At 37.9% G+C, this 24,025-nt stretch overlaps 2 protein-coding genes across 4 annotated transcripts in view; both read right to left on the bottom strand.

The window, feature by feature from the left end:
• Positions 1–2,259: 2,259 nt before the first annotated feature.
• On the bottom strand, positions 2,260–9,607 carry rae1 (ribonucleic acid export 1). 3 transcript variants are annotated; one of them, XM_066666401.1, is made up of 13 exons: positions 9,492–9,607; positions 8,258–8,374; positions 8,069–8,173; positions 7,849–7,941; positions 7,028–7,114; positions 6,522–6,608; positions 6,260–6,331; positions 5,517–5,624; positions 5,279–5,385; positions 5,113–5,188; positions 4,728–4,922; positions 3,347–3,432; positions 2,260–2,660 (listed from the first exon to the last, which is right to left on the bottom strand). In XM_066666401.1, coding segments are annotated over exons 2-13 (1,107 nt in total). In that variant the 5' UTR covers positions 8,348–8,374; positions 9,492–9,607; the 3' UTR covers positions 2,260–2,659. The 3 variants fall into 3 exon arrangements, with proteins under 3 accessions (XP_066522498.1, XP_066522496.1, XP_066522497.1); XM_066666399.1 differs by lacking the exon at positions 2,260–2,660 and having other exon boundaries at positions 3,343–3,432; XM_066666400.1 differs by lacking the exon at positions 2,260–2,660 and having other exon boundaries at positions 3,343–3,432; positions 9,381–9,503.
• A 5,118-nt stretch (positions 9,608–14,725) lies between these two features.
• Positions 14,726–24,025, bottom strand: part of LOC136692493 (potassium voltage-gated channel subfamily B member 1-like) — a 63,390-nt gene continuing 54,090 nt past the window's right edge. Inside the window, exon 3 of the mRNA XM_066665936.1 lies at positions 14,726–16,630. Within this exon, the coding sequence (XP_066522033.1) occupies positions 14,726–16,630 (1,905 nt within the window). The remainder of the gene's footprint in view (positions 16,631–24,025) is intronic.

Below are 24,025 nucleotides of genomic sequence, written 5' to 3'. Positions count from 1 at the left end.
GCAACGCCCGGTAATTCCAGAAATAAAGACATGGATGATGACATGTGACAAACAAATGTATTACTTCATAAATATTCATTTAAACGGACTTCATAATGGCTGACTGAACTGTGTCCGATCCTCTTGTCAAATCCAAAAAGGTGTATTGTTGATCTTTCTGGTGATTTTGATTGCCACTTTTTTGTTGCTAAATTTAGTTTCCTTTGTCTTCAGGTTTGTCTAGCGTAACATACTGCCTGTACAGTCATGTTTATGTTTGAGAAGTCGTCACTCTGTCTAAACATTAGAGAGCTTCAACTTTAATGTCCAAATATATAGAATCGGTGAATTCATGTTTTGATCGAGCCCCAGCACCCAGCAAACAAAGGAAAACAGCAACTGTATGTTTGACATGTTCAGTATTTATTCACAAAAACAATACAGCAACAGTCTAAAATTCTATATACTGCATGCAAATACAACAACAATGAAGATAGTATTGGGTTAGACTGTCTGTTGTGAACGTGATTGTATGAGATCAGAGGAAGCCTCCAGGTTTAATAATCCGTGTACAGAACTTCAAACCATATGTTGAATAAGGGATTAGGTCATAGGCTTTTACGCTTTTTTTAGGTTTAAAAGCGAGCCAACACATGGAGTCCCTTCTGAGAATTGATGCTCGTAAACTATTTACAGTGACAACACAAACGGTTGACTGCCGACAGCTCTATACAGCAGTGACTCGGCCGTCCATTTGATCTCTTTTTAATGCTAAATAACCCGCCAAAAGTCAATGAACTTGACAACAATAGTCTTAAACGTGTGTTCTACTGGGTAGTGGTAGAGGAGGGGCTTACATCCGCTCGATGGCTAAACATGTGCTAAAAATAAAAGCTTTCATTACGCAGTAAAATACTGATATAGTTAATTGTTTTGCACTGATATTTTACGTCGTCAGTAAAGAGCTAAACAAAATACATCTAGCGAATATTACTTAGACATATTAAATTCAGGATGCATTAGCCTAGTGTATGAGCTTACAGCTGTCAGTCTCTGAACTTTACATGAGTAAATTTACAAAAATCAAATATTTCCCCAACTTAATGCTATTTTTACGTATAAATAGATCAGTGTGTAAACAATCCCCGTACATACATTTTTAGAAATTGATTATTCAAAAGCATCATGAAGCTTATGCTGTCGAATCCAGAAGAGCCTGCTGAATCGTTTAAAATGTCAATAGCACTACTGCACAAAGTTGTGATTCTCAACTCCACTGACCCAAAGCTAGGTCATGTCACAAATGTTTTGCATCCCACATTACTGATAGCTACAGAACAGCATCAATCAACCAAGGCTCTGCACAATAGCAGTACATGCCAAGACTTGTATTACTGTATTGGGAACCTCTACTGTTCACTCCTTCACTCATGCAACTGTGCCAAATATAGCCACCAGTGAACCATGTTAAATCAATATTTTCATAGCACTATTAAAGCTTACTGGCATCACACGTGTGAAGCAGTCTGCGAGGCAATGAAATTTAAGGAATAACACCCAAGACAGTCTTGTCTTGGTGGTTCCTCTCCCACGGTCTATTGGAGTGCTCCTGCTAAGTGTTGAAGTCCTAGCTGACAGTGAAGTGATGGTCTAATGACCACAGCAGGGTGGCAATTCTGACACCTTTACACCCCGGGCATATGAGCCTTCACACCCCAGACCTTTGTAGCTCACTCTAAACTGCAAATTCATATCCTACTGATAAGTCTGCAGAGGTTCACTCGTGTCTTTTTCACTGGCTCACCTGATGCACTCACTTTGATCTGGGTGCTTTGATAATCAGCCGCACTTCAACTCAAATTCTGGAAGTTATATGGTGCCTCCTGGTGGACAAAATTCCTAAAACAGTAAAACAATGTTCATGTGTAAGGGTTCTCTTTGGGAAAAATTATTGTCCGCATATTTATGTCTAGAAGCATATAAGTACTGTTGTGATGTGTAAAAGTGTGCTGTGTGTGGGTAATGCAAATTAAAAATGTTTGAAAACACAGTACTGTAGATAAGGGGTTCTGAAACCCATGAGTTCCCTGTTCGCCTTCCACATTCGTCCTATGCTAATGCAACTGGAGAAATAAGCTGAATTAGGTGCAAAAGCATTGGGGAGAGAAAAAAAAAATCAAGAGATAGTGATCTAAAGCAATATTTCTTTAGTACACTGAAGCACATACCCAACACCATCCTGTTTTACCTTTAGAACAGAAGAATAGAAATATATCCAAATGCGGAGAAAGTCCTGCAGAGGTTTATTTATTGATTTCAAATAATCAAGACTGGATTCTACACCATACTGTAACAGTAAAGCAGAGGTGGAATTGTAATTCTTTGGAAGGCGATATAAAAAAGAAAAAGAAGAGCTGCAGTCATGAATGTAAAAAAAGAAGAGGGAAAAAAAAGAACAACAGCATAAGGTACAACAAGAACACTAAAACATGGCTTCTTTTGCTTGATTCAGAGCCATAAATTATCACCATCACCCAGGGGCAGTTGGCCCCTTCTGATTGGTCCATACAAAGTATGCAATGCCACGCCATTGGTCCAGATGTTAGCCATAAGGGGTCTCTTGCTCTCTGCCGTATTTACACACTAACGCAGGTCTTCCAAGATGTGACAGCTTGATGGATCTAAAGACAGGAGGGGTAGTAGTCAGTCATAAGTCATAACAGCATTTTTTCTTTTTCAGATGTTTATTGTTTTCTCTTCCCATCCCCCAAAAAACAAGTACAAATGTAATGACTATCAGCCAAATACCCGTCATTTTTCTCTATATTCATTTCTCATAGTTCCTATCTTTGGTAAAATTCTTAAGGAGACCATTCTCCAATGATAAATTATAACCAGTACTTAAGGTTAGTAAGAACACTGGTTAATTACTAATTTTTTTTCTGACTCACAAAATATGCCAACAGGAACAAATTATGACTCCCGTCACTAAAAGTTAAGGCTACTTCAGCTTTGCCAGTAAAACAGACCTACATTTTTATCACCCAGCCTATGCACAGCCTAATCCAGCTCTGATCTGAGCTATGCACCTAAATACTGATCTAATGGTCAGACACAATGTGTGATATTTTACAGAACACAACTTTGAGCAAAATTTCTGCTCTATATTCTGACCCATGTAGCTTTTTTAATAGCAGTGATCTCCCACAAAAATGCCCTTGTTCCAGCATGCAAAGCATCCTGGGATGCTGAGGAGGGCAGCTGTCAAAACAGCACACAGAGGAGAGTCAGCATAAGGAAGCAGGGCAACCCCAGCCCTGTCTGGCGACAGACACCATCTCCATGGTAACGGAAATCCCACTCTCACCATTTCTTGTTCCGAGGCTTGAGCTCCTCAGCTGCATTCCGCAGAAAGATGTAGTTTTTCTTCTGGGGGTTGTAGTACTCATGACCCTTTGAGAAACAAAACCAAGTATTAAAAGGAAAAGAAATTTATAGCAGATCCATTTTCTATGTTACTACTTAATTAAAATAGGTAATACTGCAGAGTAATACACACAACTTCAAAGCTGTACTAAGACGATTTTCCAGTTTTCCCTTCTCTAAAATATCTTGGGTGCATATCATAATGGAGGATTTCTCACATAGCTAGATAACTCAATCCCAGGATTGTACAGCATTAATGTCCTTCAGCTCTAAGTTTTATACAGGCTTGTATTAAGTTAACTGGGATACAAGCCTCAGAACTTGGGCTCTCACGCTGCCTGCCACTGACTTCTTTTGGCTTGCCAGCGTTTGGCAAACAGACAGCATAGAACATGGGTCCTTTGTACAATATTACAGGGTGCGGAGGGGTGATATTAAACTGCATCAATGTATAACTATCCATGTTTTCCACCAATGAAGAACTGGATTAGTTCACCATATTTGGAACCATTTGGTACTTTTCCACAAACATAAATTGGTTTATGAACAATTAAAAAAAACATAATAAAATAAAAAAAAAATTGTTCATAGCTGGAACCTTAAAAAGAGCATTCTGAGCTTAAACTTCAGAAAGAGCTCAGAGCCTCAAATTGTTATCGCACAGTGGAGCTGGTCAGGGGCATATACAATGTTTTATAAATAACTGCAAACAAACCAGGAACGTTCCATATGTTTGTGTTTCTGGGGCTGTATTTAATGTGAAACAATGGGAGTTAACTACTTTTCTTCATTCAGAAGGATGGCTCTGAAATTGGGAATATTTCCACACATCATATCTCACTCTGATCTGAACCTGCTATAAACAAAGAATGAACCCTTGTCATGAGTCTGTCCATTTATATATAGCTCTGGAGATACATGCGTTAGGATCCATGCTGGGATCTAAACGCAGGCTAGAGAGCTTCACTAGAAAGCACCAATGTTCCAAGAATCATTAAAGGAACCAGCTTTTGAGTGGAATAGCAAGATCACACACACTTACAAACAGCCAATTGTGGGAGGAATCAGGGGCAGCCAGACGAAACCCACGCAGACACAGGGAGAACACATCAAACTCCTGACAGACAGTGCCCTGAGGTGATGTTTAAGCTCAAGCTCAGAACCCTGGAGCTTCATGACCGCAACATTACCTGTTGCGTTACAATGCCGCCTAAGATTAACATGTGTTTTTATATAATTAACGAGTGGACATTGTCTTTACAGTTTCTTTTTCCACTGAATAATTTCTTCCTGGACACTTCAGCAGTAAAGGGAGACTGTACCTTGGACCAGTCATAGCTGGAACTGTAGGCAAAGATGTTTCCGTTGTGGTTGAAGCAGCAAGCTGTGATTGGTTGATCAAGCTGCTCAGACGTTTTCAGCTTGGTGCGCGCATCCTTATCCCAGAAACTGAAGCGGCCATCTGAGCCCACAGTAGCTAGGGTGCCGTGTACTGGGTGGAAGGCAATGGCATTCACCTGAGATAGAAAAACACAGACACAGTCACACCAATGACACCATTTACAAGTACTATTAAACACAGAAAGGATACCATTGCCATGTCCAACTAGCACTTGGATAACTAGTACTTTCTCCAACTTATTTATATATCTCTTGAAAACTGTTCATACAGTACTAGAAATTATTACAAACTGTCAGTGTACATACAGCATAAATATCCTGCGGTGTGGCTGTGTTGGTTCCATTGGACCTATGGCACTTGAAGGTAAAGTTATCCTTGGCTCTAGGGAAAGAATGTAAAATGTCATATTATTCACTATTATTTATTATCTATTAATACAGTCAGAAGGTTAGATTGTTTATGTAGACTTACGGATTGGGCGGGTTAATGTAATGAATGGCCACTCGACCCTCAATGCTGCCCAGTGCAAATCCTGTAGGTTTATTCTGTTTATCCTTAAAGATGGCCACACATCGGTGCTATGCAAAACAAAATATAAAAAAAGTTTTGTCCACTGCCATACTTGTATAAATTCATTAGTGACCTGAACTTTCTAAATTAACATGCTCAGGTTTCAACTACTATAAAAGAAACACAAACTGGGACAAACCTGATGTTTTAGAGGTGAATCTATACGTCTGAATTCTGATGGTTGATTTTCCAACTGATATACAATAAGGCCTCGCTCTGCAGTGGCCACCACAGCCATAGGATACACCTGTACGCAAAGCAAGAAGTGTGTTTAACATCAGTCTTAAATTTTCTTTGTACATGTTTTCCCCTACAATCCCATCTTACTATTCAAACAGTTTCAGAAATGCCACTTCCCATAAACAGTGAGCAAAATTATTTTTAAGTGAATAGATATAGTTTCTAAAGGTGAGCTATTTGAAAAAATTTTAAATAAACCCAAGCCCAGTTGTACTTGTAAGTCACTATCTATGGCACTATGAACAGCAGCATCTTAATAAAAAAAAAAATTTTAACCACCACTGTTTACTATGGAATTAGGCCAAAAGATATCCACACAGAGATTAAATATATAATGGGGAAAACGATTCCCTATGGCCGGCACACAAATATGAAGTGTAATCTGCATTCTTCTTATCTTAAATATTTCACTCAAGAGTAAAAAATTGGCACAATTAAAATCGCAATATTATTCGTTATAGTTATGTTAGTTAATGACATAAAAGTGCAAAGATTTCTTATGTTATTTGTACAAAACCACAAGTACTCACATGCTCAGTGATGTCACACAAAATAGAACATTAAACACAAAACTTCTTGTTCTATGGTTGCTGTCAGGAAAAAATTATGGAATAAATATGTAATATCTAATAATTTCCTTACCACGTCAGCACAGTAGCATCTCTCTGGCATCGGCAAAGACATCATGGGGTTTGGGGAACGCGTGTCCCAGAACTGTCAATCCACCAGAAAGAAAAAACTATTTCAGTATCATTTCCTTCAGTAGCATAAATCATAGCTGGCACAGAATACAAGCAACCTGCATTCAAAAAGGATACTTTAGCAGCGGCTCTGTTACTGTATATAGAGCCTCAGTAAGGCACAAAAAAGTGAAGTAGTTAAGCTAACAGGAACGTGTACCTACCTTCAGTGATTTGTCCCAACTGCCCGTCATGACACAGCTGTAGTTTGGTGCTTTTATCCAGTGAATTGTCCTGATTGGACCGTCATGCTTTAGAAAATAGCAAAAAATATTTACAAGATAATTACAAACATCACACGCACGGTTACTGCAAGGCTGGAATTATTTGTTGATTTCCCATTGATTCAAATAGTGAATGTTTGAGCCACTACAAAAACTAATAGCTGAACATGCAGACAACACATCTCTACAATACAGGTTGTTTCCCCACAAAATAATCGTGACTTACAATCTGAAAAAGATAAATATAAATAAATAAATCTCACACTCACAACACACACACACTGAGTCATCATTCGCGGGGCACACTGCAAGTAATAAATACCGCAGCAAGTAATGGCTGAGGGGGCCTAAATTTTAAGCTATGCCCGGAACCTGTGGAGCTGGACAAATTAGTATATATATTTCTTCACTGGTTCTGAAACACACCAACAAAGGGAATAGCTTACTTGCGCTATCTGCATGGCTTGGTTGCTATTCAGATCCCACATCTTTGCAGTTTTGTCACAGGAGGCTGTGAAAACTTTACTTCCATCCTATTATTAAAAAAGAAATAACATTTTAGTACATTTCAAACACTCACATGAGGTAAATGATGTGAAAAATCTGGCACCAGTAGGTTTAATATACAGTATCAATAGCAAAACTAAAACCGCGACCCTGAAATGGAAAAGCGGAAAAGATGAGATGAGATGAACAGCAACACTAAAGCAGAAACTGTCTGCTACTAACTGCTTGATAATATGTTAAACAGCTTCTTGTGATGATTAATTCTATAACAAATTTCTACATTCATTAACATGTTCAGTTAAAGGTTAATGTTTTCATCAGCAAAATTATTAAATATTTATGAAGCCTTTCAGAGTGGACTGAAAGGAAACGGTTCATTGCAGAGATATTTGCTTAATTGGACTTTTTAATGATGGTTAAAGTAATGAGTGAGAAAACAAAACTTGTGATGTCTAAACTCAAAGCATAATAACCATGTGTACTTAAAACCCCAAACCTATGCAATGAACTTACACAAGTTTTTCTGTGTACTGCTGACAAGAGTGAACCGGTGGAGAACCAAAAACTAATTTGCCAAACTCATACCTAAAAACTAAAGAATGTCTCAAGGAATAGAATGCATTTCTTACACTGCAAATCAAAACCATTTCTTATTTTCTGTGGGTTTGATCTTGTGAATCATAAAGGCTTTAGACATCTTATCAGCTGCTGTACTGAACAACACCGAGAATAAAGCATTTCACATAAAAAACTATCATACATCACTCCAACAGACATCCAGTACTGGGCCTGTATGCATCTGCTGTGCTTTAGGAACAGTCTGTCCATTATCCTGGACCTCCCAGCATCGCACCTGACATCACAAAACATGAACAAATGATGAACATTTTTACAACACTACATAATATATATATATATATATATATATATATATATATATATATATATGCAATGTAGTTATCAGGTTGTTAACGACCTACATCATTAGCCCAAGATCCTCCAATCAAAAAGTTTCCAGGCAGCGTTGGAGGGCTGAAAGCCAGGCAGCTTATGCTATCATCAGGTGGAGATGTAACCTCTACATCCTGTATAAACAAAATTAATTAAGAGGTGGACTGGGGAACAGGAAAAATTCTGCAAATATGCAATAATCTACACTGGTGGTGTACCTTCATTGGATTGTGACTATCTGTTGTGGTGCTGCCAAAAACTCCTGTGCCTCCGGTGCCAAAGCCGGAGCTTGAGCCAAACAAACTCATTGCAGGTCACAGGCAGAAAGAAGAAAGCTGTAGAGAAACAGAACAATGAAGTCTGGATATACAACACACTTCAACAAAATCAAAACGTGTGCAGCGGAAGCAAAATGATACACCCAGGGTTGTCGTAAATGTGAAACTACTAAGCTATGTCTTAATCTGCACCCTTCTTACAGGTGAGGGCTCTATTTAAAGAATAACTAGTTTCACTTTGAAAAAAAAAAAAAATATTACGAAAAGAAAATGGGAGAGTTACTTTTGGAAAAACCTTCCTCCAATAGTTACTTAGGGCACCAAAGCCATTCTCCCTACTACTGGTCAGTGAAGCATAATAATGGTTTTGAAGCTGTAACTTTAAGGTAAAATTATTACTTTGTGTTCCCATAAATCATCAACCATTTTGTGTACTTGTCCGAAATCTTAGTGGACATTTCAAAATCCCTAAACAGCATAGAGATGTCACAAGAACCGATACTTCGGTACCAAATCGATATCAAAATTCTGAAAAACATACGGTTCTTGTGTTCTGTGGTACCGGAGGGTTCACAGATCTCCCGGACCACACAATGTCAATGAACCTACACACTAGTGAGCCGAGAAAGCTAAAACAACACCAACGCAAGGTGTTGTTTTGTTTGTATTGTGTCTGTACTGTCACTCACTGCAGTCCCCTATTTATTGTTCAAAATTAATTTCAGACCAAGTCTTGTGACTAACGTCTGGGTGAAAATTACGAGTGAATTTATGATGTACCTATACCGTGCAACGTCTTGAAATACTGTGATCTTTAATTTACTGTAATATCGCCAACCTCTACAACAGGCAAGTTAGTCGGTCATTAGCCTAACACTCAAATCTCCCACTCCAAAAAGAACAATTAACAATATTAATAACAAATAATTATTTAGCGTCGTTGGTCAAACGATTCTGATTATATGTTCACGATACGGCTCAAAACAGTTAAAGATAAGGCTCTGTATCTGTCTCTGTAAATGCCAATGCAGTCTAAGGTGAGCTGAGCTAAGCTAACGCTTACATGCGGCGCACTCAGAGCCGCGCTTTCCTCCAGCCTCACACCGAACATCACACAGCGCATTACACACACCACAGAAAACCCGCACACAGTCGCTTCGCATCAGCGCTTTACCCGATAAACACTGATCTGCTCCTAAAAACCCAAACGTTTCAGGATTTCTGATGCGCCATTAAACCGCTCACACACTCCGAGACACAGTGGGCGCACCGTGATGATGTAAGACTCCAGCAAACTTGACGTCATTGCAACCGCCCAAGTTTTATATGGGACATGCAGTAAATAAAATATTTAGCTACATTAATTACTCAAACTGCCCATTTAGAAACTGTCGGTTGTGTTTTACAGTGAAGTTGCTAACATTTGCTATTGTTCGCTGTTTCTCTTTAAACATTTGTAAGTTTACGTGTATTAAGAGTATTTAATTCACAAAACAGTCTTCCCTTCAATTCGTAATGGTGTATAACTGCAATAATTTGTATAAGAATAAGAATATTTTCTTCAACATTTGCTTGGACAGAAACACTGGTCTCTGTGGGGAAATGTTCTCCTGTTCGTGAAAGCCTTTTGAATACCTTTTGACACAGGATACCTTAGGGTCTTCCACTGGGGAAGGTTGGACTGGCGCTCTGTGTAGACCTGTGTGGACTCCCTGAACAGGATGAAGCAGTTACAAAAGATTATATTAAGTATTAATTTAGAAATTGCTACCTGATACACCTAAGGCTTTTTTTAGTGCTTCAAGTGGTCCTCTTTAAAGTAGACTTTATTTCCCTTTAATAGGATGGAGTAGTTAATTGCCAAAAATTATTAAAATACATAAATAACTATTATAGCGCCTAACGCCTTAATAAATTAGTGAAATATAATGAATTATGTAACAAAATATGTTCTCTGAAAGTGTGAGTTCAATTCATGTATTTGGCAGGCCTAATAAACCTGCTCACTGGCTAATTTTTTTCATGAACCCCATTGTCCCCACCACCTGCATAAAAATGTCACAGCCTCATAAAGCGAAGTAATTGTATTGTAATTAATATGCTTATTTTTCTTCCACACTAGAGGGCGTCCTAGAACTACATTTCAAGTAAAGAAGCTAAGCAGCCTGGGTGGTTCTGTTACTGGAAGATATGGCTCTTGCCATTTGAGGGAAACAGGTAGAAAATGGTAGGTAACATTTTCATGGTGTTAAAAACACAAGTCTTTGTGACACTTCATTTGTGTTGCCTACTGTCAGTGCTTTGTAGATGTGGATTTATGTTCAACTATCTTACATTCAATCTTAACTTACTTTACCATAATGCTAAAAGGAACCTTAATCTGAACCTAAAACCTGACCATATATATCACTCTAATCATCAAGTAATTTGTTAATAATTGAATAATCTGTAGAATGTCTGTAGGATGTGATCTTCATGAAGTGGAACATGTGTTTCAATTGCTGTAAATTATTCTGAGAACAAAAATACTTGTATTGATGAAGCAAGTAATTTAAATTAAGGACTTTTTTTTTCTTGAAACACATCTATGCTCTTTTAGGAAAAACCTTTTATCACAGAAGCTTGCCTTCAAAAAGTTTAAAGTCAGTGCATCCTTGTGACGTTTTATATATTATTTCATTGTTTCTTAGAGTTTAAGCACCAGTTAAATTTTTAGAGATATTCCTCTTTGTGATTTCAAGCAGAGTGTATATGTGCAAAGTATGAGAGCATTGACGTACGTCACAACCTTTTGCTATGGAAGGCTCAGAAAGACAATGCACTTTCAAACAGGTTTTGCTTTGTTTTGTAAGAGAAAAGGAGTCAGAAATGAATTAATATCCAATATCTTTACATTTCTTTTGCCTTGTAATGTTCTGATTATTTTAGGACTAAAATGAGCAAGTACAGTAGGTCAGACAAGGCATCACACTGTTTTTCAGCCTGTTCTCAGCTTTTATTTTCATTTTCATTCTGTTTATTGACAAACACCCATAATGGTAATGTAATTCAGTGACTTGTATGATTTATGAACGATAATTTTGTTGAGTTTTACATGAGTCTGTCTAACATTCTTTGCACAGTAGGCCAGACAGCCTGTCAGTGCCAGACTGTTTTGGATGGCGCTGCTATCACCATGGAAACTGTGTTGTCAAAGCGTTGCTATACCTGTTTGTAGTGCCCCTCTCTCTCTCTCCCTGTCTGTCTGTATACTTCACAATCTAACTACAAATCACCTACAGATTAAATAAAAATTCTTTCATTATTACCTTTCCTTTAGATTCTCTTGTTCCTCGGGCAAACAAATCTGCTGGAAAAAATGTCACGAAAGTAGGACATTAATGAATGGGGACAGACATAAAGGGAGACGATGTAAACATACACAAAGGGACAAAGTATGCACCTCTTTTAATGTAAAAACATCAACAGCCAGAGAGGAAAACAGGACAGAGTCATCTAAATAATTTCTTATTTTCTTTTTGATAGTCTGTCCTATTTTTAGCTCATGCACAAGTGGAATTTTGAAAATTTCATATGACTTCTACGTATCAAATGCCTTCAGGACGTTAACAGATATTCAGCTTTGAGTAAAACCACTCAAAGCAGGAGGTCAGCTTAGCGTCAAGCTATTGGTCATGCACCAATCTGCAGTTAGAAGTTAACACGGTAGCAATTAGCACCCGTGCTAATGGCTTTAGTATGTGTGGCAGTAAATCTTTCATGTGATGGGGAGGACAAGAGAGCTGGATCAATAGGATGAGATGGATGTGACCTGAATCTGTCACCCATTGGGGTTAGGTAGGACACCAAGACAGCTGCAGTCTCAAAGAATCTTTTTCTTAAGTTGATTAAGTTGTAATAGTTTACTGTGTGTCAAGATGGTGTCAAGGATGCCAGTGTGCTTATAAATGTCCACATTAGTATGCTGATTCCCTTTGTATGTTGGTGCATTTCTATGTAATATGGCTTCTAAGGCAACAACTGCCCATTTTTAAAATCTGTATTAACTTTACTAACATCTGCATTTTTCAGAATCTATTACTGGCAATCTAAGGCAGTGCATTAGTAGCTGCACGTGTGACAAAATGTGAATTTGAGCTGAATCGCAGAGTAATAAACACTCTGTTGTGTTTATTGAAAGCTTCATGAACTGTGTGGCAAATATGCTCATCTGAAAAGATCCTTAGTCATGGCAGTCATTAGTTATTCAACATGTTAGATAAACAAAAAATATCAAAACTTTTTTAAAAAAAATCTCACTAAAATACAATCTATGCAACACATAGTTCTAGCTGCTTTGGGGTGCTCCAGAGCTTTACTTTAAAGACTGCTAAGTTCTGCCCTGATTCGCTGGAGTGTGTTACAGGGGGAACTTCAATATTCAAACTTTCTGCATAATGCACTCGTTTGAACTTGTAAACACAGTAATTCAGAGTAGTTTGATATATGCTTTGGGTAATTCTAGAGAAAACCGGCACATTAGAAGCTTTGTAGAATGCCTACAAGTCACAGCCAAATTACAGAAAGGGAAGACATGACCTGGGCATGAATACTCTTCCTGATTCCTGAGACATTGCTTTATGGTAGTTTTGCAGCTTGGCCTATTTTGTTTGTTTGTTTGAAATATTCATGGCTAAGAAAAGTTGTTATGAAGCATATAGTTATGGAAAAACAGTACTTTTTCCAGATTTACCACTAATTTACCTTTATAAACATTGCAGAGATAATAAAATATACAGTTTTATATGCCTTGTAGACACTGTGATTGCTGGTTCTGATCACCATTGTAAAAAAAAAAATTATTAATTTAATATCAAACCACTCTGAATGACTTTGTTTACACAATAATGACTGAATTATGAAGAAATTTTGAAAAAATGTGAAGATTTTAAGGAGATGGTTGTGTCCGCCACATAAGTGAAAAACTCTTTGGCTCCATTTATCGTACAAAGGATAAATGAATAAAAGGACAGGAATATTTCATAACATATATATAGACCAGGAAACAGTAGTAAACAATACAAAGAGATTATCTCACCAAATAAGCTAGTAAATACAATCCCTTTAAAATAAATATTTGTACTATTTATATTGAAATGCAAAACTAAGAGATTAGCATAATTTATTAATCTAAGTTTCATTGTTTATAAAATATTTAAAAAATATACATTTTAGATTCCTTAGTTAATTTTTTTTGTACCACATTAAAGTATGTTGTATTCCACCAGAAATAAAGTATCTAACTATAATTTATAATGGTTTATCATTCCCAGCATTTTTCTACAACCAACAAATTATTCAAGCTATCAGTTTTCATTCATGATGCAGTAAAAGAAAACACTGTTTTCAATGCTGTCTTTTCAGTTCTGGGAGCTAAACCGTTGACTTTGCTCCCAACAACCTGACTGGTATTAGTCAATCAACCATGGATCGTGGCTCCATTAAATTATGTAGATAATTCCACTGCCTTTTTAAAGCAGCCGAGGAAGAGTTCTGCAGTCAGATGAAAAAGAAAACAAATAATCAAAAACTGGAGCTGTACACACAATTAAACAAGTCAATCTGACAAATAACATATAAATTCTGTTTGACAGTGGGTTGTTACATGATTTGACTTCAAGATGATGTATCACAGTGGCTGTATCCTCTGAAAGCAAAGGATGGTTTATGAGACATTAGGCAAAGGAGAAGGGGAATCAAACAAACTGAAATATTTCATTTGTCATTTTTAGCAAAAAAAAAAAGTATTAAAAACAGAGCATGTGTACACACAAGAGGATACGTCTGTTGGGACACTAATGTCAGCTGTTCACACAATTCTCTTTCACTGTTTTGGTCTTTAAATCTTACTCATTATCCCTCTATGGCATTCATGCACACCCTCTTGCTTAAACACACACACACACACACACACACACACACACACTCACAAAGACAACACATACTGTCTGCGCATAAAACTAAGGCCAGTTTTGAGGAAGATTCATCCTTGGGAAAAAAAACTGTGAAATTGCTCATTGCACAGAATGGCTTCAGTAAGTACCTAATTCTACAGAGTGGGATTGGAAACAGTTGGAAAATGTCAGCCATCAACATGTTATTGTCGAGCTTCCTTAAGTTCTCTCCCTACCAAATGTCCTTTTTGTTTTTCCAATAGTCATTGCTTTAACCAGCAGCAAACAGTTTATAGAGTTTCTCTTAAGTGTTTTCTAAATATTCTGTATCCATGGAAGTACAGCTTTTTATCGTGCATGTCATTTTCTCAGGTTTGGAATATTGTTCTCATCATGATCATCATCATGATAATCTGTATTTTGTTGCTCGTGCCACCATTCATAATTCCAGTTGTTGTAGGCTACATTCTCTGTTTTAATTATTCTCATTTAATGTTTTTGAGCGTCCTCTGTCTCCTGAAATCACATGGTTTTCTTGCGTATTCCCTGGCCGTCCCTCCAAGGAAAACAGACTTTTTTGTCCCAGCATCCTCTGGGACTGCTCAAAGTGGTTTGCTCCTCGTTGATGAGAACTGTTGCTGAGCCTGGGGCTGGTATTACCTAAGAGACGCTCTGATGGACTAGATCCTGGTCCATCGTGAAGGTGGTCATCGTCATCTGTGTCTGCATCAATGTACTTGCTGATTGATGCATCATGAAATGTGAAAACAGTTGGGACCACTGTCTCAGGAGTCTTGGGTGGAGTTTTGCTGCTGGCAGTGGTATAGACAGACACTTCTGGGCTCATTACGGAGCGATCCGAAATGGCAGAACTGTCTGATAAAGCAACAGACCCTCCGCCCTGACTTGAACCTGCAGCAGGGCCTGTGGATTCCCCTGACAAGAAATTGACCTTGAGGGACCTTGTCTTCAAAGGGTTACCAATTCGTAGGCCTCTGGGGCTGTCAGAAAACATTGTTCGCCCAGGCTTGGGTGGACCTACAGGATTCTTCATGGACTCATGTTCAAGGGTGGTCTCCAGTCCTGGATTTGCGCTAACTCTACTAGGCAGTGTTGAGATTGGACTGTGTGAGAACCTTGAACTCTCCAAAAAGTCTGTAGCACAACTTATGAAGCTGTCAATGCTTGACATGCTTCTCATATCCATCACGCCTTCAGTTGTAGTGGGTACATGAATGCTTCTCATCTCCATTTCATCCTTTCTCTTGGCTGATTTCGACAATGGACCTCTCTCTTTGCTGTTCAGATTGGGTTGGGACTGGGTCTTACCCATTTTGCTGTACATCTCCTCCAGCTTCTGGACATTGAGATGTTGTGGACTGGATGGACTGGTGGCTCTAACAGGAGAGGCTGGGTCCTTCCCAGTAAAAGACTTATTAGAACTGGTTTCTGAGATGGTACGTTTAGGTGTCCATTTCCAGCGGGTTGGTGATGTGTGACAGTTGTCCTGCACTTTCTCTTTTTTCACCATGTTTTCATCAGTCTTCTCCATTACCATCACATCCATGAGCTCTGAATTTCGACCAAAAGCATCCTTTATGTTCATGGACACTATGCTGCCATTCCTCTTGGCCCTCTCCAGTGCCTCACGCCTCTTGATTGCTTTTTCCTGTCTCTTCTGCTCCTTATAGAACTCAGAGAAATTGTTTACAATGATGGGAATAGGTAGTGCAATCACAAGCACTCCTGCAATGCAGCAGAGACCACCAACAATCTTTCCTAATAATGTCTTGGGGTAAATATCTCCGTAGCCCACAGTAGTCATTGTAATAGTTGCCCACCAGAAGGAAGCTGGGATGCTTTTGAATTTTGTGTCTTCTTCATCTTTCTCTGCAAAGAAGACTAAGCTTGAGAAGATCATGATGCCCATGGCCAAGAAGAGGATTAGCAGGCCCAGTTCATTGTAACTGCGTCGTAATGTGAATCCCAGTGACTGTAGGCCTGTGGAGTGGCGAGCTAACTTAAGGATTCGCAAAATACGCATAATTCGAAAGATCTGCACCACTCGCCGCACATTCTGGAATTGCAAAACGCTCTTATTGGACTCTGTCAGGAAAATGGTGACATAGTATGGAAGAATTGCTAGCAGATCAATGATGTTGAGTGGGCCTTTGAAAAACTTCCATTTATTGGGTGAGGAGAGAAAGCGAAGGAGGTATTCCATGGTAAACCAAGCGATACAAACTGCTTCTACATGGGCCAGCTGTGGGTTGTCAGTTGCTTGTCCGAACTCATCTATGTCCTGTAGCTCTGGGAGGGTGTTGAGAGACAGGGCAATGGTGGAAAGCACAATGAACAGGATTGAGATGATGGCCAGGATCTGTGGAGACACAGTGAAAACTAAATCAGTTTTTCGTAAGAAAAAAGCATGAAAATAACTACCTTCATTTAAGTAATCTGAATGCAGTTTCAGCTATGAAGTCTCCAATAAAGCACTCCATTTGAACATAACCATGGATGAGTTATGGAATGTATTTTCTCTGATTTCAAGGTAGTAATAAAATCTGGTTTCACTGTTTGCTCTCTGCCATGGTCGCTGAGATGTGCCACATCCAGCGCTTCAGCATTTTCAGATCTGTTACCTTCTGGTCCAGTGGTGGTATTAAATTCACTTTCAGATCAGCATTGAGTTACCTAAAGAAAATGGAGTTAATAATAAGAGTCTTTTTGTAAAGCTTATGCTTGGGACATATTACTTATTCATGACACACTTACTGAGCTAATTCTCCTTCTGCATTTTGTATAGAGCTATGGTCATTCATCCAAATCATGGAATGTAGAATGTATACAAAACATTGGGGAAACGGTTAACCAATTAACTGAAAAATGAACATTTATTCTACCAGTATTTGAGAATATGTCAATTAAGTATTACTATTATTACGTCTACAGATAATAACACTGACGACTATTTTATTCTTGTTCTTTTGAGAAAGTACACAGCAGTGAGAGGAAATCATATATGTTCAATAGACTTTCAAGCCATTTATCCATACATGTTTATGCTAGCCCCCTCTCATTGTTATGGTACACTGTCCATACAAGCAATTATTTTTTTTTAATAACTTTTATTCTCTTATTTATAGAGAACTGTGTGAGCTCACAAGTGAGAAAATATCAGTTGGGTCCTGTCAACAAAGAACCCTATATATGACACTTTTGTAAAAACTAATAAAGCCTGAAATGACTTTGTCCATTTGAAACAAAAGGGTCACTACATAACTACACCTGTTTATTAGCCAATATTTTTCAACGAAATGCTTGTTCATGCTGAGAAAGTGTTGATGCCCACTAATAAGACTGGATCAGCAGTCCTAATAAAATTTGGAATTGGCTGATCTTTGATTTTTCATTGGAAGGGCCCATCTACTGTACAATGGCTTCTAACATTCCTCATTCAATTAGATTTCAGAACCAGAATGGCCCATTGCATAATTTATAATTTATTGGACCTTGCCCTTGATATTAGGTTTTTAGAGTATCATAAACAGTGTTTTAAAACATGTTTGTTAGGCTGATTGATGTAAGATGATTGTTTTACTGTACTATTGTGCAGCAGTGGGATTACTGTATATTGTAGATGAAAAACTTGTTAAGAAAGAGGATAAGTGCTATACAGCCAGAAGCAGGACAAAACAGTCAGCAATGAACTCTTCTAAAAGAAATCCAAAGCTTGCATTTTCTGATGTGGTGTTTCCTTGGCAACAAGCTATGGCACAGAGCCCAGCATGTGTTTGACTGACAGTGAGACTTGAGTGCTGTGGATGTGGAGTGGAATGATTGGATAGGGTAGCTGCCACTTGTTGGTGTCTGTGGTGACAGCAGGAGGCTGTGATTGTTGACAGGCGCTGTCTCTTCTGAGATGAGTCAAACCACATGCTGTCTTAGTCCCTATGTCCCTTTTTTTCTGAATATATGTTGTTCTACCTATCCCACTTGGTCTCATACTCATTCTCTTACTTACTCTTTTATTTTGTTTTCTACATCTTTCATGCACTCATACTTTCTCTCTCTCACTGTGCTCTCTGTTCTTTATATTCAAAGGCAGCTTGTTTTGGTAGACATAGAACATAGAATGATATTTTCAGTTGTTATTTAAGATTTTATCAAGGCTATTACCATGATAGAGAACCTTATCCAGCTGAACCTATTAAGTGAAATAGTTATTTAACTGTCTAGATTAACTTTTTATAATAATGTCTTTAATTGATTTTCTACCTGTAAAACATGGACAGGTGTTGGTATGGTATTGACATGGATTAATCAGTTTTTGACTAAACTGAAATGCCAATAATATCTCATCACTTAAAATCCAGTCTAGGTTTAGATTTAACCTTGGTCTAAGAAAATGGCTATGTAAGCTTTTTGTCTTCTTTGGAGATGCAGTATAATAGAGGATATTATTGTTTGCTGTCTGGTTTCATTATCACATGAAATGGAATACACAAGCAAATAATTAGACCTTAACAATCTTTAAATCAAGCGCATTAATCACATTTACATGCAATGTATATTTGAATAATACAATCATCTTGTAATATTCAATAGACAAAAACGTGTTGATAAATAAATTAAAATGAAATAAACAGAAATTTTCAGATTGTGTAATCCAAATACGGTAACAAGGCTGCATAAAAAAACACATATTTGCATGTTTTTGTGACGTCTCTAAAACGAACACATGCATCAGCCGATTCATAAGGACATTTTAAAGAGGGCAAATGTTCATGTTAAAAAGAATTATAAGATAATAGAACATAAGAAAAACATAGGAGATTTGTCATATAATAGAGGCAAGTCATTTGAAAGCCAATGTTAAACCTGGAATTTATTTAATCAGCAATGTGCTAACAGGATTCAGAAGAAAAATTCAGTACATTGTTTTAATTTCTTGCTCTTACAGGATACAATGGTCCTTGATAAAAGGATTTTGACAGTTTAAATTAGTATTAAACATGATTTTAAAAGGCTGTTTTGAATAAATGTGTGGGTACCTCTATTTAATGGTACATGAACTTAAAGGAAAGACATGTGCATTTGATGAGATAGCTGTCACAGTTGAAAATGGACTACAGTCCATTTATGTTCATCTAATGTCACTCATTTTATATTACATGAAGCTTGGAGATCTTGTGTTATGTGTAGGATGGGGAAAGCTCAGTATGATAAGATCATGAGTAATGTGGCATGACACACAGATGCCACATAGCAGCCACAAGTTACACACAGGCCCCTCAGGAATGTGGGAAGCACAGCAAAGTAGAAATAGTCTTAGCACCTGCTTTTGGAGATGGGGAACACACATACATGCACACTGTACCCACACACACTCATGCACCTTTTCATGTTATTAAACAGGATTATTATGTCAGATTGAGCCAATCACAGCTGGAAGGTGTATGAAATACAAAGTTAAAATTCTGCATTCACAGTCTAGAGGGAATACCACCTACTCCAAGTCTGGGAGGCACAGGCGTAGAGCATGCCAAACAAACCAAAAATAACAGGGAATTGAAATTGCTTTCAGAGAAGGAGTGAGTTGTGTGGATGTCAGTGCAGCAGGTCACTGGAATATGCTGAGATAGACTGATGTTCCCACTACAATCCACTGCTTGATGATTAGGGTTAGAATGGCCTTCATTTATTTAACATTTAGCCCAAATTGGCCACTTAGTACAAAAAAATTATGTTTCATGGGACTTTCCTGATGTAAGATATACAATAATACACTTGCCGAAAACCGAACAAAAAGACATCAAAAGATGAAAATAGAAAATGGGACTCAGAACAGTACAAGATGTGGTAGTTCACAGAAACGTCAGTATCAGGTAATCAGTACTTTAAGCTTACACCTTTGACATTCACTAATTCATTCGACACCACTCTAACTTCAGATCTGAAAAAACACAGGTTTTGTTATGGGTATGATGGATGCTGAAAAAATGTGGAGTCAAGAAGTCACTACTATGAAAAGAAAAGAGGCAAAATATGACAAAAAATGTATTTAATGTTGGTGGTGCAGCAGGTAGTGTCGCAGTCACACAGCTCCAGGGGCCTGGAGGTTGTGGGTTCGATTCCCGCTCAGGGTCACTGTCTGTGAGGAATTGGTGCGTTCTCCCCATGTCTGCGTGGGTTTCCTCCGGGTGATCCGGTTTCCTCCCACAGTCCAAAAACACACGTTGGTAGGTGGATTGGTGACTCGAAAGTGTCCATAGGTGTGAATGTGTGAGTGTGCCCTGTGAAGGACTGGCGCCCCCTCCAGGGTGTATTCCTGCCTTGCACCCAATGATTCCAGGTGGGCTCTGGACCCGCCGCAACCCTAAATTGGATAAGCGGTTACAGATAATGAATGAATGAATAATTATACATATTACTAATTTTGTAGCATTTGTGTATAATTGTTTCTGCCCTGTTATGTCTTTAAGTGGTCTGGTACAGTATGATGTACATACAGAATTACTGCATCACACCCAAGCACAGTATTGAACCCTAATCATGAGTTCTTACTGATCTGTGACTGAGCAGAGAATCGATACCTGCTTGTCAGTTTTTACAAATCTATATTTTTCTAAACCTGGATTTGACTCCTTAGGCAGCAGTTCTACCCACTACACCAACCACACGCTAAACAACTACCCACATTGTTCTGAAGAACACATTATTATCTAATGTGAGACATAGCCACCGAAAAATAAGATAGAAAGAAGTGTTTGTATTTTTTAGCTCCATGTAGCTTTTACTCTGTAGTTATGATTGTACATCGTACTGTAACTGAAAATGTATAGAGATACCAAGCTAGAATCAAAGCAGATAGAAGTGAATTAGTTTTTACAACAGTAATAACATTTCATTTCAGGTGAACTGCCTCAAAGTTTTTGGTGTAATTACCTAAACATTTCTAATCTTTAATAACACTAGACAACTGGCATTTATTAGATGTTTACAAACATGTATTTTTCATTAATAAAGACACAATATAATACATTTTGATTTGTATATGTCAAAACATAATTCCATATTTGATGTAATAGTTTTTATTCTAAGATGTGAAACTATAACTTAGCACCTTTTTGTGATGAGGTGTGTCTACACTATTTACTTGAACTCTATGACTCTGAACCTTATAAAACAAGCCTTTTGTGTGTGTGTGTGTGTGTGCATGTTTGACCTGCTTTTTGGGTTCCAAGTGACATGCCAAGGGACAAACTATGTAAAAACAGCTTTTTCAAAACTTTTCAAGCTCAAGCTCACACACACACACAAGAAATTTCAAACACATGCATACACTCTTCTGTGTGCTATCTCTGTAATTAGACCAGTGCCAGACCATTTTCCCAACCCCTCTAAGGCCACCTGAATATTTCATCTACTCCTGGGGCAGCTGCTGCACTCTTAAGGTGCGTGAGAGAGAGAGAGAGAGAGAGAGAGAGAGAGAGAGAGAGAGAGAGAGAGAGAGAGAGAGTGAGTGAGAGAGTGAGTGAGAGAGTGAGTGAGAGAGTGAGTGAGAGAGAGAGCGAGAGAGAGAGCGAGAGCGAGAGCGAGAGCGAGAGCGAGAGAGAGAGAGAGAGAGAGAGAGATGTTGCTTATGGGTACATGAAGGACCTGAGGGCAGAGGGGGAGGCCACTTCTTTCTACTTCCCCTCGTCTTCTCCTCTCTCTCTCTTCCTCATCTTAAGCTTAGTGTTGTGGAGAGTGAAGAAGAGAGTCGGAAGCTGTCACAAACATGCAGTGCTGCCAAGCACACTCTGCTTATCCAGGTTCTATCAGCCACTGTGGGCCAGGGTCTGTGTGTGTGTGTGTGTGTGCATATGTTGTGTGCTGCAGTGAATAATGAGCCTCTCTTATCTGCTTTAGCCCTGTGCAGCTGGACTGAAATGTGTTTTATTACATGAAGTGAAGTGGAGGGAACACTGCACAAATAAGCCCCTGCTTTGTATGCTTATGCATGCAGGTGTGGCCCTTTTTGTGCATGAGGTTTGGGAAGCTTTGTTGATCAATGCATAGTGTTATCACCTGGGTTATAGGTTTTTGTTTAATATGAGTTATTATTATCTCTAATAGATATGATTATATTTGTCTGAATATGCTAATATAGATATTTAAAATATAGTGTTATGCTAGGCAGGGAAATAAACTATTGAATGTAGTTTGCTTCTGAAAATTCTGTATTTGAATTAATTTTTAATTTTTATCATGAATCCCACAAAATACATTGTTGCAGCATGAAGTTTAGTTCCAGTAATAGTGACTAAGTTAATGCAAGAATTTTTAGGTCAAATTAGGACTGGTATCTTGTATAAAACATAAACGCTAAGAGACCATACGTACTTAAACATTGTCATTTGTACATTGAGGAGACTTTGCTTGATTATAATTCGTATTAAAGTTCACTAAGTAAACTCCCTTCCACTGGTGGAGCAGTTTCATTATAAACTCAAACTCGCTGTTATGTACACAATGTACAACTAAAAAATAAAACTTTAGGTTTCCTCTTAGCGACACTGTTAGCGACACTGTTACACAAGCACACCACTTCTCAGTTCTAACCTTTTGGAATTTACAGCTAGATTTTTGGTTAGGTTTCGGGGTACCACTTTAAAATAAGACGACTAAAATAAGAATAAACGGCTGAAAAATCAGTCTATTACGTGTTATTAATTTAAGTTGTAAACACCTTAAAGACCATTAATAATCATTTGTAACACAGAGATAAAAGGGAAACAGTGACCCCTTTATCATCTAATAGTGAAAGTGTCAGAGAATGTACTGAAAATGTCAAGGTAAGGAATATGCTGAAACTTTAGAATATTCATTCATTGTCTGTAACTGCTTTTTCCAATGCAGGACTGCAGTGGATCAGGAACCTACACGGAATCACTGGGCACAAGGTGGGAACACACACTGGAGGGGGCGCCAGTCCTTCACAGGGCAACTTTAGAAAATTAATTTAGTCATTTCATGTGATAAGGTGCAACACATTATCATCAATGCCTAAAACTATTAACAAACATGTGCTGAGGCTGACACACTTAATGTCGACTGATGGAGAAGACAAAGTAGGGTAAGTATCCAGAGATCTGAGATTTAACAGTGTTAATGAATTTGGGTCACTGTTGAACTTTCTATTTATGTGATTATAAGTGATTATTAATGACTTTTAACACATTTTCTCCTTATTTATTAACCTTTAATAAACAGACTATAAACAATTTATGATTCTTTATAAGTGCAGATATATTTTAGGGTGGTTAAAAGTTTGATTTAAGTTATAGCATTTAGTATGCTACAAACTGTAATGTTTCTAAGCTTTTGGAGCTTGGTGATAGGTTTAAGGTTAAGGTTATGGTTAGGTTTTAGAGAAATTTTAAGACTGCTTTTGTCCACTCTGGGTTGCCACACATTCACTTGAACATAAATACTACATATTTTATATTTTAAATGGTTTTTAGTAAAATATGTAGTATTTCACCATGTGACCACTGTGAAGTAGCAGGTTTGAATGATGTAAGATAATTTTTAAGATGAGCAGATAGTAAAGCTAACGCTGAAGCATGTCAATACACTTTTATATGCTGGGGACATGTCTTATAGCTAAGGTTATCCAAGTAAGTTGAAAGCTGCACTGCACAAGACATTTTTTAAAATTTAATGAAGTTGCATTACTGAGTCAAGAGGGGAAAAATCTGTGATGATATATGGTCCTTCTGATGCGAGG

Source organism: Hoplias malabaricus, chromosome 3 (assembly GCF_029633855.1).
Source record: "Hoplias malabaricus isolate fHopMal1 chromosome 3, fHopMal1.hap1, whole genome shotgun sequence".
NCBI lineage: Eukaryota > Metazoa > Chordata > Actinopteri > Characiformes > Erythrinidae > Hoplias > Hoplias malabaricus.
The sequence above is the reverse complement of the archived record's forward strand: the minus strand, read 5'-3'. Positions and strand labels throughout refer to the sequence as shown.

What these genes read in the sequence shown, in the direction of transcription:
- rae1 (XM_066666399.1), bottom strand. Translation starts at nt 8,347, where the DNA reads ATGAGTTTGTTTGGCTCAAGCTCCGGCTTTGGCACCGGAGGCACAGGA. An exon ending in AAGCCATGCAGATAGCGCAA is followed by an intron (nt 6,609 to 7,027) that starts GTAAGCTATTCC and finishes TATTTTCTAAAG; the next exon opens with CATGACGGTCCAATCAGGAC. An exon ending in ATTCACCTCTAAAACATCAG is followed by an intron (nt 5,386 to 5,516) that starts GTTTGTCCCAGT and finishes TGTTTTGCATAG; the next exon opens with CACCGATGTGTGGCCATCTT.